We start from the raw sequence: 16,771 nt of genomic DNA, 5'->3' as shown, positions 1-16,771 counted from the left end.
CTCATCCCTTTCATTAGTGTACGGGACTCGTCCCCATCTTCTTCCTCAGAGTCGAGCAAATTTGTAATCAGGATCTCCAAATCCAAGTTAATGTGTGGGGCAGGAACTGGCTCATCTACTCGTTCTTGCGCCTTTAGCGCCTCAAAGTCGGCCTTCAACTTTGCCAATTCATTCCTCAATGATGCCGAACCACCTCCGGGTGAAGCCTTTTCTAAAGCAATAAGTTTCGTCTCGAACCCATCTGATCTGGACTGGAAGACACGTGAGACTGATGATATTCTTCTCTGATTTCCCCCTTTGCCTCTCTTATTTGTTTTGCCACCTGAGGCTTAATCTGAACCATAAACACCCCAATCCACTTCTTTGCCTTTAATGTCCTGAAGCCTATCTCACGATAATTAGCTCTGGAGAAATTTAGAAACTCTGCATCTGAATACGATGCTTGTGGTGGAACAGAAGAAGGAGTGGCACCCGCAGAAGTTGCGGGCACGGCAGCAGGTGGTGGTGGTGGCATAGCAATAGTAACTGTAGCAAAGAACAGGCACTGGAACCGACTTAACAGCAGTGGCAGGGGCATCCGTAGTAGTAGCTGTAGCATCAGTACTAGCAGCTACCGAAATATCCTAATCAGGGGTAGCACCCTCCTCAGTATGGTTCGAACTCAACTCAAACTGAGTCTCGTCGTCATCACCGGGCTGATCTAACCCAGCATCATCCTCACCTCCTTTTTTATTCTTCCTCTAGTCTCCCACGCGAGCTGCTTTGGTAGTATGGTCTCTCTCGGGAATATCTTTTACTAACACTCTCCGACATAATTCTGTGATAAGATACGAAAATACCATGGAGGACTTAGGCTGGTGCGCGCTGCCTCGAATCTCCTCACTGATCAGATGCCCCAGGTTCACAGGATAGCGGGCCATCAATGCAATAACTGTCACTGCCTGATTAGTGGAGAGAATGTTATCAGCCTGAGTCGGGAGCACTCTGTATCTGACTAAGCTCCACCAGAATTTGCCTTCGGTAGTCAGACAATTCTTGAAAATCTGAGCTTTAAAATTTGTTACCCATTTTGAATCACCCTTAGCTATCATGGATGCGACCTACTTCTTCACGGACCTCTCATCCTTTCTCGCTCTTTTATTAAGGAACTTATGTTCATCAGCTGGCTCTACGAAATAATCGCCAAAGTATACCCGGTTGATTGCTTTAGAGGAGATGTCCACCTGGGCATTTGGAACTATGAAAAAGTCAAGCATGTGAACTTCTGGCCAAAGGATACTGGGTTTCTTCATCTGAAATAGGATGGCCCTATAGGAAGAATAAAACTCCCACAATACTCCCACAGCGGATAGGACACACCTGGGCGGTACAGCGTAAAGTCTGCGGTGAGAGGGTATGTAGACCCCTCAACACATATGTTCTTCCAAAATATTCCTTTACGGCCGCACTTTTCGTCGGATCCCAACCGGCGTAAAGTCTTTGGACCACTTTAACGGAGAGTTTGTTTTCCTCCAATATGTAGACCAATTAGCAACCTCATTCCCTGGAATACTTGGGCAAAGATATGTTCTTTCGATTCAAAATATTCCCTTTGCGGTGTCATTGCCTCGGGTTCGGCACCTTTTTTCTTTTACGGATGACTTAACCCGGCATCATATTTGGCAATTCTAGATTTATTTGTGCAAATTGTTGTATAAGATCTTATGTTGGTATGCTTGTATGAATAGGTACAACGGGACCAATGGAGGGTATTTCGAGCGAGTTTTGATTGATTCCGAGGCTTTGCACGTTGATTGAACATGGGAAGGAAGTTCCGGCACTTGAAGGCGAAATCCGACCAGAAGGGGGGTCTCGTACGGCGGCTATGCGTCGCACAGCCCGGCGCACAAAAACCCCATCTCTGAATCTCAGACAGGCCATGCATTGGCCATGCGCCGCACAAGCAACACACAGAGGAGATCATGCGCTGGCCATGCGACGCATAGCCAGCGCACAAGCGGCGTCAGTTGTCCTACTTGGATCGGGATTGGGCCAACTTATCTTATATTTACCCTAGCGTATAAATAGTCATTTTTAACATTAGAAAGGCGGCTTGGACGAATTTTGAGACTTGTGAAACTCTTTCTAGGTTTTATTCCTCTTCTATTATTTTTCTTTACATTGAAACCCTATGTTAATCATGAATTCTTGTTTCCATTCTCGAATCATGTGTAACTAAACACCGTAATTCTGGGGTTGTGGCGTAGCCATGAATATTGACGTTTGACAAGTATTTCAATCTTAGTAGCTTGTTCGTATGCAATTGCCTCTTTACTTCTGTGCTTAATTGCTTGATTGTCTGCGCAACAGTTGAGTTCTAATTACTAATTGATACCCGTGCTTGGGAAAGACGTTGTCAATATGGAGAAGAAGTAACGAGATTGTGATCTGAATATCCCTATAGTTGGGCTAGGATTTGTGACTAGGATAGGAATATACTTAGTTACCGCAATCAATTTCATGCCGTGCTCTTATTGCATTCTTGATAGGTCAATACCATAGGAATATAGGAGGCGAGTTATCTTGAATCGGCGAGTAGTGGTTCGGGAGAATACTACGAGATTAATAATCCGGTTAATTGACAATTGTGAACAAAGTTGCTAAGGTGTGATACTTGAATGACTCAATAGGATTGGTGAACAAACCACGACCCTGGAATACTTCTAAAATCTTGATAAAAGCAATACTCAAATACGTTCTTAGCATAAATTCTGGTTACATTGTTAGTTATTTTTATTACAGCATTAGTTTACAAAACAACCAAAACTTTTATTCTTTACTTGCATAGGTAGTAGCAATAGTTTATTTTCGTGAAAGTATTGGTCATAAGTCTCTGTGGGTTCGACATCCGATTTTATATAATCACTATATTACTTGTACGACCACGTACACTTGCGTGTGCATTTGGACGCAACAAGTTTTTGGCGCCGTTGCCGGGGACTTAGAAATCAATTATTTTTGCCATAATAAATTGTATTGCTTTATTTATCCAAGTATTAACATCTTGATCTTAGCTGCTACTTGATTGCAGGTACTTTACTCGAATGCGAAGGACTGCGAGTCAAAACAATCTTGAGGAATTCGATCCTGAGCCTGAACGTACTTTCAATCGGCGCAGGAGAGATTTGAATTTATTGCAGAACCCGCAGGCTGTAGCAGAGTTACCTGTGGTCATGGCTAATAATCAACCAGCGAAAGTGAGAGAGGTTGCAGTGCCTCGTGTGGCGGATGTCACTTCAAGCATTGTCAAGCCCACCATCGAAGGGCACTTTGAGCTGAAGCATCCTATGATTCAACTACTTCACTCTAGTGGGCAATTCACGGGAATGTCGCACGAGGATCCTCAGCGTCACATCCATACTTTTCTGCAGATTGTCGATACTTTTGCTACTGGAAGGGTCACTAAAGAATATGTGCGGCTGACACTGTTCCCCTTCTCTCTATTGGGGAATGCAAGTAACTGGTTATTAGCAGAGCCCGCCAATTCTATCACTACGTGGGATGACTTGGCGACGAAATTCTTGACAAGGTTCTTTCCACCAGCAAAGACAGCTCGCCTCCGAAGGAGATCATGTCATTCGAGCGAGAAAAATGGAGAAAATTTGTGTCAAGCCTGGGAGAGGTTTAAGGGTCTTCTCAGAGATTGTCCTCACCACAATCAGACGAATAAAGTTCTGGCACACACATTTATTGAGAGTCTGGATGCCCAACATAAGTCATCACTAGACAACTGTTTGCAGGAGGGCAGGCTCTTGATCTAAGCTATGAAGAACTATTCACACTATTGAACAGGTTTACTCAGAGCACTCCAGACTGGCAGGATGATGCAGCTAGCAGTTCAGTTAGGAAGGCACCGGGTGTCTTTGAAGTAGATAATTTTACAACACTATCAGCACAGATTGATGCCATGCGCACTGAAATCAAGAAGTTAACTGCTGCGCAAGCTCAACCACAGGTGCATGCAGTGCAACAAGCTATCGTCTTTTGTGAAGTTTGTGGAGAAGGTCACACCAGTGATGAATGCCCTGCAAATCCCGCATCCATATACTTTGTGGGTAATGCAAGCAAGGGGCAAGGAAACAACAATCAATACGGGAATTCCTACAACCCAAATTGGAGGAATCACCCGAATTTCAGGTGGAGTGACAACCCAGGTAATCAGAAACAGAACTATCAGCCAGCACCTGCTCCTCAAGCACCCACGAACAGTATGGAAGAGATGATGAAAAAGATGATGGGTGATATGCAGAAGATGATGATAGACCAGCAGAAGTTGATAGCAGATAATCAGAATCGCGATTTGGCTGTGCGAAATTTAGAGAGGCAGATGGGACAGATAGCTGGTGCACAAAATACTAGACCACCTGGAGGACTTCCAAGTGATACGGATGTGAATCCCAAGCCTTGTAATGCTGTGACTCTTCGAAATGGGAGAGAACTAGAGGAAGTGGCTCCGAAGAAAACCAGTCGAGTAGAAGCTGAAAAAGAGAAGATTACCGAGGAGATGATTGAAGAAGAGAGGGTAGTCAAGACACCAGTGGCAAAGCAGCCACAGCCCGTGGTTGCAAAGCCACCACCTCCATTCCCTCAACGTCTGGCAAGACAGAAAGAAGAGGCTACTTACAAGAAGTTTCTTGATTTGCTTAAGCAGGTACACGTGAATGTCCCATTGGTTGATATGCTGCAGGGTATTCCAAAGTATGCTAAGTACATCAAAGATATTGTTGCAAACAAAAGCCGATTCACAGAGTATGCCACCGTTGCACTTACTGAGGAGTGCACTTCGCGGATTCAAAACAGGTTGCCCACTAAATTGAAAGATCCCGGAAGTTTCACGATTGAGATTTCTATTGGGAAGCAGGTTGTTGCTCGAGCACTATGTGATCTTGGTGCAAGTATAAATCTGATGCCTTCATCTATCTTCAGAAAGCTAGGTTTGGGAGTGCCCAGACCAACCACTATAGTTCTTCAGCTGGCGGACAGATCGTTAGCAAGACCAGAAGGCATTATTGAAGATGTATTGGTGCAAGTGGGGTCGTTGATAATTCCTGCAGACTTCGTGATTTTGGACTTCGAGCCAGACCCGAAAGTCCCATTTATTTTGGGGCGTCCATTCTTGGCCACAGGGAGAGCACTTATTGATGTAGCTGCCGGGCAGCTCACCATGAGAGTACATGATAAAGTTGAGGTCTTCAATGTATACCAAGCTCTGAAGATGCCTGCAATCTATGAGGAGTTGTCCGCCATTACTGTTCTGAATGATGATACACGAAGGCCACTCATCACTTCTCATGATCCATTGGAGAGAGAGCCTTGGTAGGGGATGATATTTTTGGTGACACGGCGGCATTTGAGATGGTGCAGATTCTGGATATGGCGAGTATTTATATTCGGGCAGGCGAGTTTGAGCCTTTAGACAGAACAATGGGAGTAACTCCGAAGTTATCAATTGAAGAGCCTCCGAAGTTGGAATTGAAGCCCTTGCCCGCCCATCTTAAATATGCATTCTTAGGCGAGGGTGATACCTTGCCAGTGATATTGGCAGCAGAGTTGACCACCGAAGAGGTTAGTATTTGTTTGGAAGTATTGAAGTCTCACAAAAGGGCATTGGGGTGGCAGATATCTGATATTCAGGGAATTAGCCCCGCGCTATGCATGCACAAGATACTCATGGAGGATGATCATAAGCCTAGCGCACAGCATCAACGGAGACTGAATCCGGTGATGAAGGAGGTTGTCAAGAAAGAGGTAATCAAGTGGTTAGATTCAGGCATTATTTTTCCCATTTCGGATAGCAAGTGGGTGAGCCCGGTGCAATGTGTCCCGAAGAAAGGAGGGATGACAGTTGTGACAAATGACAAAAACGAGCTCATTCCTACTAGAACAATCACTGGATGGAGAATTTGCATGGATTATCGCAAGTTGAACGAGGCAACCAGAAAGGATCACTATCCCATTCCCTTCATAGATCAAATGCTAGACAGGTTAGCCGGGCAAGAGTTTTATTATTTTCTAGATGGCTATTCTGGCTACAATCAGATAGCTATTGCTCCGGAGGATCAGGAGAAGACCACGTTTACATGCCCATATGGTACATATGCTTTCAAACGCATGCCATTTGGGTTGTGTAATGCACCCGCGACTTTCCAAAGGTGTATGATGGCTATTTTTTCAGAGATGGTTGAGGACTTCGTAGAAGTGTTCATGGATGATTTTTCGGTATTTGGGAACTCTTTTGAGGTTTGCTTGAAGAATCTAGACCGAGTACTTGCAAGATGTGAAGAGACTAACCTGGTCTTAAATTGGGAAAAATGTCACTTTATGGTCCGAGAAGGCATCGTCCTTGGGCACAAGGTTTCAAAGAGAGGGCTGGAGGTTGATCGTGCTAAAGTGGAGGTCATTGAGAAGCTGCCACCCCCTGTATCAGTCAAGGGTGTGCGCAGTTTCCTCGGGCATGCAGGATTCTATAGACGCTTCATAAAGGATTTTTCGAAGATCTCAAGTCCGATGTGCAGGTTACTTGAAAAGGAGGTGAAATTCCTATTTGATGATGCTTGTATTAAGGCCTTTGAAGGTCTAAAGAAGAGATTGGTAACTGCACCAATAATCATTGCACCTGACTGGAACTTGCCATTCGAGTTGATGTGTGATGCAAGTGACAATGCTGTGGGGGCTGTGTTGGGACAGCGACGAGAGAAAGTTTTTCATTCTATCTACTATGCTAGCAAGATGTTAGACGCTGCCCAAATGAATTACACTGTAACAGAGAAGGAGCTGCTAGCTGTGGTTTATGCGTTTGATAAGTTTCGGTCCTATCTTGTTGGGACACATGTTATTGTCTATACAGACCACGCAGCCATTCGCTACTTGTTCAGCAAGAAGGATGCTAAACCCAGGTTGATTCGGTGGATTCTCCTTTTGCAGGAATTTGATATTGAGATTAAGGATCGTAAGGGAGCTGAGAACCAAGTCGCAGACCACTTGTCTAGATTGGACAACCATAATCATTTTGTGGAGGATGTCCAAATTCGAGAGTCGTTCCCTGATGAGCAGCTATTTGCTATTCCTGCTGCCGAAGTCCCATGGTATGCTGATATTGTGAACTTGATAGTAAGTGGGGTGTACCCCCCAGAAGCCACCTCACAACAGAGAAAGAAGTTGTATCATGACTCCCGATTTTATATATGGGATGAGCCGTATTTATTCAAGCAAGGGACTGATCAGTTAGTGCGGAGATGCATTCCACAGACCGAGGTGAGTCAAGTGTTGGAGAGTTGTCATTCTTCCCCATATGGAGGGCACTTTCAGGGTGATCGTACTGCGGCTAAGGTATTACAATCTGGCTTCTATTGGCCCACTCTTTTCAAAGATGCTCATGCATTTGCTAGAAGTTGCGACAGATGTCAACGAACGGGAAACATCTCTAAGAGGCACGAGATGCCTTTGACAAACATATTGGAGGTAGAGATATTTGACGTCTGGGGCATCGATTTTATGGGTCCCTTCCCACCATCCTTCGGTAACAAGTACATTCTGCTTGCTGTCGACTATGTTTCAAAATGGGTAGAGGCAGTCCCTCTTCCAACCAATGATGCGAAGGTGGTGGTGAATTTTGTGCGAAAGAACATATTCGCAAGGTTTGGAACCCCGCGGGCGATGATTAGTGATGGTGGTGCTCACTTCTGCAACAGTTTGTTGAAGAACCTTCTAGCAAAGTATGGGGTGAAGCATAAAGTCTCTACAGCTTACCACCCACAGACATGCGGACAGGTAGAGGTCTCGAATAGAGAAGTGAAGCAAATCTTAGAGAAGACCGTGAATGCTCAGAGGAAGGACTGGGCAATGAAGTTGGATGACGCCTTGTGGGCGTATCGCACAGCATATAAAACCCCCATCGGAGCGTCTCCTTACAGGTTAGTTTATGGGAAAGCGTGTCATCTGCCGGTTGAATTAGAGCATAAAGCATATTGGGCAATCAAAAAGCTCAATCTTGATATGAATCTAGCGGGAGAGAAGAGATTGCTCCAATTACACGAGCTTGATGAATTCAGACTAGGGGCGTATGAGAATGCAAAGCTATACAAGGAGAAGACTAAGAGATGGCACGACAAGCATATCCAACATCGTGAGTTCGTGCCAGGGCAGCAGGTACTACTCTTTAACTCGAGGTTGAGGTTGTTTTCGGGAAAGCTTAAGTCCCGTTGGTCTGGACCATTTGTGGTGACTAGAATCACACCCCATGGTGCGGTCGAGATACAAACCATGGATGGGGTGCGCAAGTTCTTGGTGAATGGGCAGCGTCTCAAGCGATATTGGGGTGGTGATTTTGACAAAGAGAAGGAGCAAGTGCTCCTTAATGATGAGTAGAAAAGAATCTGCGTCGTGCCGCGACGTTAACTAAGGCGCTTCTCGGGAGGCAACCCGAGTTTGTAATGTAACAATTCAAAATAAAAGAAAAGTACAAAAAGTGTCGTGCCACGACCTTAACTAAGGCGCTGGTTGGGAGGCAACCCAACTTTTGTAGCATATATGTCATGTTTGTTCATGTTGCAGGGCGAAGGGAGGCACGGGAACTCGAAACGAATGCAAAACAGTAAGAATCGAGATCCAGGTTTGTGTGTGTTTTGCCTATGCGTCGCATGGGCATCGCACACCAGGTAAGCAGGCCAAAAATTTGGCTAAGTAAAAGATTCAGAAAGGGGTGTTTTGTGCGCTAGTCATGCGTCGCATAACCAGCGCATGATGTGCACTCAGAGCCAAAAATTGGCTAAGTATAAAGTTCAGAAGGGGGTGTTTCGTGCGCTGATCATGCGTCGCATGATTAGCGCATGAATGGTACTCAGAGCAAAAAAAAAAATTCTAAGTATAAAGTTCAGAAAGGGGGGGGGGGGGGTGTTGTGCGCTGGTCATGCGACGCATGGCCAACGCACGGGTCGACCCGGTTCGATTTCTTTTAAAAGAATAAAACACGGACGACCCCCCAATAACCCCCACTTCTCACAAACTTTCACCCTCTCTCTACAAAACACCCCCACTCGAACCCAAATCCTAAAACCCCTCTCCCAATCCCTTTCAACTCTAAGGAAGGTGGTGTCAATCATCTCACATTACAACACAAGGTAAGATTTCGTGTGCCTTCACTCATGGAAACCCCTTTCCCTTTTTCCCCTTTGTGTTGGTATGGAAGATTGATAAACCATGGTTTATGGGGTTGGGCGAATTGGGGTGAGGGTTTGGTATTGTTGTGTTGGTAATGGGTGTTGGATGCAAGAACAATGATTCCCAAAAATAAGGGAGGGTTTTATAATCCTCCATTGTTGCAAAACTCCAAGGGATAGTCCTATGCCCACAAGTTGTTTGATAAAATTCCTCAATCAAGTTTCTTGTGATTTTTGTGAAGTCTTGAGTAGCAAATAAACTTGAAACAACATTCAAAACCATGGGGCATTGCCGTGAACACCCATAGGTCCTCCAACATGATTTTCCTTGTTTTGTAGGGTAGGTTTCATTAATTTTGTTCACTTTAGTCTCTAGATTAGTTAACTTCTTTGTTTCATTTTTTTTTTGCACCATAGTTTGTAGTAAGTGTGGGGTGTTTCACGACCCCACACTTGGGCTTAACTTGCAGACGATTAAGTGAAGCGTTAGTGTGCAATAAGTGTGGGGTCGTTTCACGACCCCACTTGGGCTAAATTTGCTAATCACGTTGGATGGTTGTGTTGTGTATCTCTACAGGTACAATGGTGACCAAGGGAAAAGGTAAAGTTGACGAGTCAGGCCCCTCACAAGGTTCCAAGAGGAGTAGAGGGGGCAAGCACACCGCTACTAAGAAAGGGGCAACAACTCGTAGTGGCAAGCAACCAGTGGTCCCTATCCCTCGGGCTTCTTCCCAGAGGCCGCGGCCCACCTTCCACGGGACTGGTTTGGCAGAAGAATGGTACAAAGAGTTCCCTCTGGCTGATGGATATGTGCATGAACGGGCTGTCAATAAGGTAGCATTGAAGAAAAATTTCAGGGGAATTTACAATGAAATAATCGGAATGGGCTGGAGCTCGGTATTTGATAACCCAGGGCCGGTAAACATTGACATGGTTCTGGAGCTTTACTCCAACATCATTTTGGCAAGATCAGAGGGTGGCGAGCCTCATCATTCGGTGAAATTGAGAGATGAATGGGTGCCGTTGACAGCCTCCACTTTGTGTGCACAATTGGGAGTTCCCGACCATCCCGTGGAGCCATTGCTTGAGTTCATCAAAAGGCCTGACTATAAGGCCATTCGAAAAACCTTATGTGGGCCTGATTCCAAGGCCAAGTGGGCAAGATACAGAGAGGACCCTAGGAAGCACAAGACTATGCTAATGGGTGATTTTATGAAGGAGGCACGAGTGTGGCTAAAACTGCTCAACTACCGCATTATGCCACTTGACCACTTCACTACCGTGTTGAAAGAGAGAGTGGCCATCGTGTACTTCTTCTTGACGGGGCAACCTGTCAACCTTGGATACTGGATGCTTCAGGATATGATCCGCATCAGAGAGGGCAAATCCCTTAAGCTTAGCTTCGGTAACACACTTACAGCATACCTGAGGAGGTTGGTCCCGCATTTGGAGAGTAAGTATGACAGGGTGCTTGAGTGCCCGGATAATATGATTGACATCTCTAATGTCAAGTCCCCTGATCAGAGCACTAAGCTTAACTTGACTCCAGCCCAAGAAAGATCGGCTCAGTCTACTGTATTGGCACAGATCTACAAGATTGCGATGATAGCAAGTGAGCAATTTGAGTTAGACCTCTCCAGTGTGTTTGCGGAGTGTCCTCACACCACCCACTCACGGATTCTAGTTGGAGAGGAGGGCAAGTTGCCCGCTGATGAGGACTTGTGCTCCGCTGACCTCATAGCAGCCGAGATGGAGGAAGGTAGTGAAGAAGAATCTCAAGCACAAGATGCTGACGATGAGGAGGAAGAAGATGCCGAGCCGTCTGATGGCGAGGCTGAGTCTGATGAGGATGACGACTAGGCCCTAGGGGGCCACAGGGAGTATTTCTTGCCTTTGGTTTTTAAATTTTTCATTCTATATGCTTCGAGGGCAAAGCATGATTTAAGTGTGGGGTGGGAAATACGTCCCTTGTAACAACATTTTGAGGTTAAGGATGGTGATCAAGTGCCATAGGTTTCTTTTTGGTAGTTTTTTTTATTTTTTTTTAATTTTTGTGTTAGCCTTAGAGTCGAAAAAAAAATGTGTGTTTTGAGTCGTTTTAGATTTTCTCTGTAGCTTCTTGAGTCCCTCATTAGTGGCACACACCATCCACCCCCTTAGGTTTTCTTATGGCCTCGGTTCTTTCCTAAGGGGGGACCTTTGAACCGGGTTAGATTTTTTTTTTTTTTAGTTTTGGTAAATAGAGTCGTAGGAGTCAAGCCTGTTAGACCACTCGAATGCTAGGTGCTCAGGTGAGGTGGAATGTGAAAACTATGAGCTGTTCTTGATGACTTTTTAAAAGCATGCATGAAAAGAAGAAACCTCTCTTGAAACACTTTTGTAGTGAATTGCATTGACTCATATATGACCCACTTGGCATAATTTGTGATAGTTGCTTGATTAGAGAGTTGTATGAATCTGTCTTGTATTGATTATGTGTTGTGTGTGATGTGAGGAAACTCTTGTATGATCCATGCTTGACAGTGATGACTAGAACTTGCCTGGTGTGTTCGTGAAGTGAAATGGAGTGAGAAGTTTAGGAAGTGATCTAGGCATTTCTTTGTTAGCCAAATTTTGAAACGTCGCTTGCCTACCCTTTGTGTATATATATCCCTAGTCAACCCCGTTGAGCCTTTAGCTTTTCTTTTGACAACAGCCAATTAGCCTACCCCCGTTGTTCTTATTGACCAATTTTTGATCCTTGTTTACTCCTTAGGCACTTTTAATAGCGAATTGTGGAATTGGAGTTGGGACGCGAAACTAAGGGAGGATTCATTGAATGAAGTTGAAAGGAAGGCTATTGGTGCGCTTGAGTGTTTTGAATGCTAGTAGTGGGAAGTATGGGTGCCCAAAATAAAAAAAACACAGAGCTGAAAACAGAAAATAGAAAATAGAAACTGTCCAGTTAGTGATTTGTTTTCTTAATATTGTGTCCCACTAGCTAGTCGAAAATAGGATGGCGCTTAAAGTTGAGAAAATAAATGATTGATTGAAGGGATAGAATTGGTAGCGTGTGGTTGAAATTCATGGTTGATGAAGGAGGGTGCTAAATAAACTATGTTGTGAGGTATTAAAAGTGCTTAGGGAGGTTAGTCACTATTTTCCAAAATATATCCTACCCGTCCCTTAGCCTACGTTACAACCATACAAGTCCTAAGTGATCCTAAACTCATCTCACTCTAATTTGTGGAGCGGTTACACTACGGGCAAGCTTATGGTTCGTCATGTTTGAGCAGTGGATATTCTTTGTGAGAGTGAGCGATCTTGTGTGCAACTTATGTCCATTGAAATATGTTGTCAACTTTGTTTGAAATATGGACTACTTTCTTTTGGGTGAGGACACATAATTGATAGGAGATGGGTGAAGTACTCCCACTCGGTCAAGTAGCAGACTCTTTGTGTTTTGAGTGGTGTCTGGAGTCATATGCATGTTTTTGAACATATCATTTCTTGAGAGGTTTGGTTGCTAATATTTGGAAGCGTAAGAAAATGTTGTTTTGAAGCAGTTGGCATGCCTTTTGAGAGAAGTGGCTCAATGTGTATGTTTTAATGCAATTGCGAAACTTTCATATCCACCGAATCCTGATGTAGACCTGTTTGAATGGCATGGCTGAGTAAAGTACTAGGGAATGTATGATAATTGGTTGCTCGAGGGCGAGCAAAGTCTAAGTGGGGGGTGTTGATATTTGGCACAAATATCTGATTTAGTGTCATTTGCATTTCACTTCTTAGTACTTTAATCGCAGTTTTGAATGCAAATTGTTGTATAGGAGCTTATTTTGGTATGCTTGTATGAATAGGTACAACAAGGACCAATGGAGGGTATTCTGAGCAGTTTTTGATTGATTCCGAGGCTTTGCACGTTGATTGAATGTTGGGAAGGAAGTTCCAGCACTTGAAGGCAGAATCCGACCACTGAAGGGTCTCGTACGGCGGCCATGCGTCGCACGGCCAACGCACCAAAAACCCCATCTCTGAATCTCAGACAGGCCATGCATTGGCCATGCGCCGCACAAGCAACACACAGAGGAGATCATGCGCTGGCCATGCGACGCATAGCCAGCGCACAAGCGGCGTCAGTTGTCCTACTTGGATCGGGATTGGGCCAACTTATCTTATATTTACCCTAGCGTATAAATAGTCATTTTTAACATTAGAAAGACGGCTTGGATGAATTTTGAGACTTGTGAAACTCTTTCTAGGTTTTATTCCTCTTCTATTATTTTTCTTTACATTGAAACCCTATGTTAATCATGAATTCTTGCTTCCATTCTCGAATCATGTGTAACTAAACACCGTAATTCTGGGGTTGTGGCTTAGCCATGAATATTGACGTTTGACAAGTATTTCAATCTTAGTAGCTTGTTCGTATGCAATTGCCTCTTTACTTCTGTGCTTAATTGCTTGATTGTCTGCGCAACAGTTGAGTTCTATTTACTAATTGATACCCGTGCTTGGGAAAGACGTTGTCAATATGGAGAAGAAGTAATGAGATTGTGATCTGAATATCCCTATAGTTGGGCTAGGATTTGTGACTAGGATAGGAATATACTTAGTTACCGCAATCAATTTCATGCCGTGCTCTTATTGCATTCTTGATAGGTCAATACCATAGGAATATAGGAGGCGAGTTATCTTGAATCGGCGAGTAGTGGTTCGGGAGAATACTACGAGATTAATAATCCGGTTAATTGACAATTGTGAACAAAGTTGCTAAGGTGTGATACTTGAATGACTCAATAGGATTGGTGAACAGACCACGACCCTGGAATACTTCTAAAATCTTGATAAAAGCAGTATTCAAATACGTTCTTAGCATAAATTCTGGTTACATTGTTAGTTATTTTTATTACAGCATTAGTTTACAAAACAACCAAAACTTTTATTCTTTACTTGCATAGGTAGTAGCAATAGTTTATTTTCGTGAAAGACATATTTACACGTACTCATGCATTTGGGCATATGAGAATCATGCAATTTATGCTCGAAGTTCCAGCTATTTTAATTCGTAAAAAGATGCACTTATTAGATACAAGTAAACAAACTAAGTTAGAAAATGTTTTTGGATTTTTTTTTCTATAACGTGACGTAATCCAAATTTGAATTACGAATTCCGTAATTTTCAATTGAAACGCCCTCACACCACCCATTATATGGGTTTACTTAGATTTCTCAAAACTCATAGCTATGAACAATTGGGTTACAATCCAACCATAACACTAATCCCCATTGATAAACATCATTAACCATGAAATTTCTCACTAAAACCCTTGTTTACTCAACACCCACAATAAAATTGCAACCATACGAGCAAAGTAAGGATTAAAGTGTCAGCATACCTGTGCTTTGATGAAATTAGAATAGATCCTTGGAGAAAATTTAGTGAAAACCACAAGCAACACAAATTTTTGAGCCTCGGGATGGCTTTTGAGTGAACAAGGATGGGTGTGATGAAAGTGGAGTTGGATGATAGGGTATTATGGAAATTTAAAGTGGGATTTTAGTGGGAATGGGACATGGGATCGTGGGTTGAAGGTTGTAAGAGGTGGAGTTGGTGTTTGAAATGGTGGGAATGAGGAAAGGCGCGTAGGTTTTTTCTATTTTAACCCTTTGCTCGATCGGATATTTAGTGCCCTTAAATTTTTTCTGCATTTAATTATGGACCGTAATTGGAATTATGGTCCCTATTTTATATGAAACTATTAAGGAGGTCACTGTGTTGTGTCATCAAAAATTACGTTTTTGGTTACGGACCGTAATTCCAATTACAGTTCATAATTCTTGGGCATAATTCTCCATTTTACAACACAGTGTTCACTGTTTTGAGGCATGGAAAATTACATGTTGTGTTACGACCCGTAATTGAAATTACGGTCCATAATCACTTGGCGTAATTTTTCATGTATTAGAACAGTGAGTCTGATGATTTTCTTACCTGTTATCGCCCATGTTTTCTGCATTTTCATCCTCCACTAAAGTAACCGTTACCCTATATACACACTATCTAAGTTACAAAAATTCAAAAACAACAAAAATTAAACATGGGTTGCCTCCCAAGAAGCGCTTGATTTAACGTCGCAGCATGACGGTGTCACCAATTTACTCCTGGTCAGCATTCGTTCCCAGATGCTTCAACTTATACCGATCAACCTGTTATATCCCGTATTTTTGGAACAACGTGACAACATGAGTGAACTACGATAAGTTAGGGACAAGACTATCCCGAGAGATGAAGTAGAGACTTTTCCATGTTTTAAAGGCTTAAGTTGCGTATGATTTTATTGGCATGGAAATGTTAAGGAAACATTTGGGGTCAAATTCCATTTTTGGAAAGTATTCTATTTTTGGAAAGTGTATTATTATGTGAAAAACAAAGAAAAAAAGAAAAAGAAAAACAAGGACCATGTGGCCGGCCACATGGATGTGGGCCAAGGCCACATGGATGGCTAATACTTGTAAATAAAAGATGACTCAAGGGATCATTTTCATCATCTTCATCACTTAGAATTTTCAAGAAACTTGGAGAGAAACAACCAAGCTCCATTCGGCCAACACCACCAAAAATTGAAGACCAAAAATCCATTCCAAAAAAAATAATTTTTCTAGCAATTCCAACCATTGAAGGGTCCTCTTTAACGTGAAACAATTGTTGGAGCAAACAAACCCCTTATTCTTGCAAGAACAAGCCATAGCCAAGTGAAGGAGAGAGTGACGAAGGTAAGGTTTAATCTTCCTTTTTATATGTTATGGATGGTCTATGTGTGTTGTAGCATGTAGAAATGAATGAAATCCATGAAATTATGATTGTTGGAGCTTGGCCGTGGATGTTGGATTGTGGCCGTGAGCATGCTAAGTTGTATAGGAGTGAAGAATTAATTGTATCTAGTATGTTTGTGTGTTGTTGTAGTGTGTAGAAATGGGATGAAAATTATGGAATTTGGAATGTGATGTTGTGGCCGTATATAGGGTGTTGGAACCGTGTGTATATGTAATGTGTATGTCAAGAATGAATTAATTTTATTTAGCGTGTTGGTTGTCGTTGTTGTGTAGATTCTATGTTGATAATGGAAGTGTTATGGTTCAAGTTGAAGTTGTAATGGTTGTGGGCTGATTTGGAAGTTAATGTAATTCTTATGTGGATTTTATATTTATGGTAATGACATTGTTAAGTTGTAGATTGTTGGTGTAGTTCATGAGTTCTAGGACAAAGAAATGTGTTAGAGTTGTTATGTTGAGTTGGGGAGAGATTTCGGGTAAGGTGGAAGTGGGGTTGGTTTGTTTGGAAAATTGTGTGAATTGTTTAAAGCGTTCTTGAATATTGTTTGAATGGTTTTGGACTAGTGATCGAATGTATAAACGTTGATATTGGTTGGAATGTAAGTAGTTAAAGTGAGTATATTGGAATATTGTGAATGTTGTTGAACTATGTAGAAAGAGTGTTTAATGTTAGAATGCGTTTTGAATTGATTATTAATGTTGCTAGTTTGGTTGTTGGTGTTGTTGTTGATGAATTTGGCCGAGTTGAAATCTCGGGG

General features: G+C 42.9%; 1 protein-coding gene across 1 annotated transcript; it reads left to right on the top strand.

The window, feature by feature from the left end:
- The first annotated feature begins 4,105 nt into the window (after positions 1-4,105).
- On the top strand, positions 4,106-11,057 carry LOC132047523 (uncharacterized). The gene is made up of 5 exons (XM_059438556.1): positions 4,106-5,290; positions 5,404-5,944; positions 6,407-8,385; positions 8,593-8,650; positions 9,775-11,057. The coding sequence occupies exons 1-5, from the start codon at positions 4,250-4,252 to the stop codon at positions 11,055-11,057; spliced, it is 4,902 nt and encodes a 1,633-aa protein (XP_059294539.1). The 5' UTR covers positions 4,106-4,249.
- The last annotated feature ends 5,714 nt before the right edge of the window (positions 11,058-16,771 follow it).

Source organism: Lycium ferocissimum, chromosome 2, assembly GCF_029784015.1.
Source record: "Lycium ferocissimum isolate CSIRO_LF1 chromosome 2, AGI_CSIRO_Lferr_CH_V1, whole genome shotgun sequence".
In the NCBI taxonomy this organism is placed as follows: domain Eukaryota; kingdom Viridiplantae; phylum Streptophyta; class Magnoliopsida; order Solanales; family Solanaceae; genus Lycium; species Lycium ferocissimum.
Note: the sequence above shows the minus strand (reverse complement) of the source record. Positions and strands in the feature narration are given on the sequence as shown.

What these genes read in the sequence shown, in the direction of transcription:
- LOC132047523 (XM_059438556.1), top strand. Translation starts at nt 4,250, where the DNA reads ATGGAAGAGATGATGAAAAAGATGATGGGTGATATGCAGAAGATGATG. An exon ending in AATCACTGGATGGAGAATTT is followed by an intron (nt 5,945 to 6,406) that starts GCATGGATTATC and finishes TTTCAAAGAGAG; the next exon opens with GGCTGGAGGTTGATCGTGCT. An exon ending in TTGACAAAGAGAAGGAGCAA is followed by an intron (nt 8,386 to 8,592) that starts GTGCTCCTTAAT and finishes TTCATGTTGCAG; the next exon opens with GGCGAAGGGAGGCACGGGAA.